This window comes from Clinocottus analis, unplaced genomic scaffold, assembly GCF_023055335.1.
Source record: "Clinocottus analis isolate CAN_PGR_092001 unplaced genomic scaffold, fCliAna1.0.p SCAF_25, whole genome shotgun sequence".
In the NCBI taxonomy this organism is placed as follows: domain Eukaryota; kingdom Metazoa; phylum Chordata; class Actinopteri; order Perciformes; family Cottidae; genus Clinocottus; species Clinocottus analis.
The window spans coordinates 7245001-7245477 of NW_027175987.1; the positions used below are offsets into that span (position 1 = coordinate 7245001).

Genomic DNA, 477 nt, shown 5'->3' on the forward strand with positions numbered 1-477 from the left:
ACTGCATAATCAGTACTTTAACTTTTCTAATTTTAGGTATAGTTTCCTGATAACACATACATACTTTTGCTTAAGTAAGGTTTTGAATTGAGTATTTTCATTGTGGTATTAGCACTTTAGTAAAGGATTGCAGTACTTCTTCCAACTGACTAACTCGGTGTGTTTGTCCATCAGGAGCAAAGACAACATGAACGCTTACGACAACCTGGTGCTCGATGGCACTGAGGACAAAGTTACCGCCATGTGACCGTCCCCTAATGATCCTACTGTCTGAACATTGTCCTCAAAACACACACTTCTTTTGCATGAAAAAAAAAAACAATTATATTTTATGAATCTTTTTGATTAATTGGGTCTTTTTCTGTTGTCCCCAATGGCTGGAGTCATATTTTTGTTTTGTTTTCTTGTTTCTTCAAATACCTTTGCAGAAAGTGTGAGATTATTATATGGAGATTTAATAAATTCTATTGGATCTGA

General features: G+C 34.8%; 1 protein-coding gene across 2 annotated transcripts in view; it reads left to right on the top strand.

Moving 5' to 3' along the window:
• pdzk1ip1 (PDZK1 interacting protein 1) overlaps positions 1 to 247 on the top strand; it is a 2745-nt gene extending 2498 nt beyond the window's left edge. For both annotated transcript variants that reach the window (XM_068591185.1, XM_068591186.1), the window contains exon 5: positions 175 to 247. In XM_068591185.1, coding sequence (XP_068447286.1) covers positions 175 to 247 — 73 coding nt within the window. The remainder of the gene's footprint in view (positions 1 to 174) is intronic.
• Positions 248 to 477: the final 230 nt, after the last annotated feature.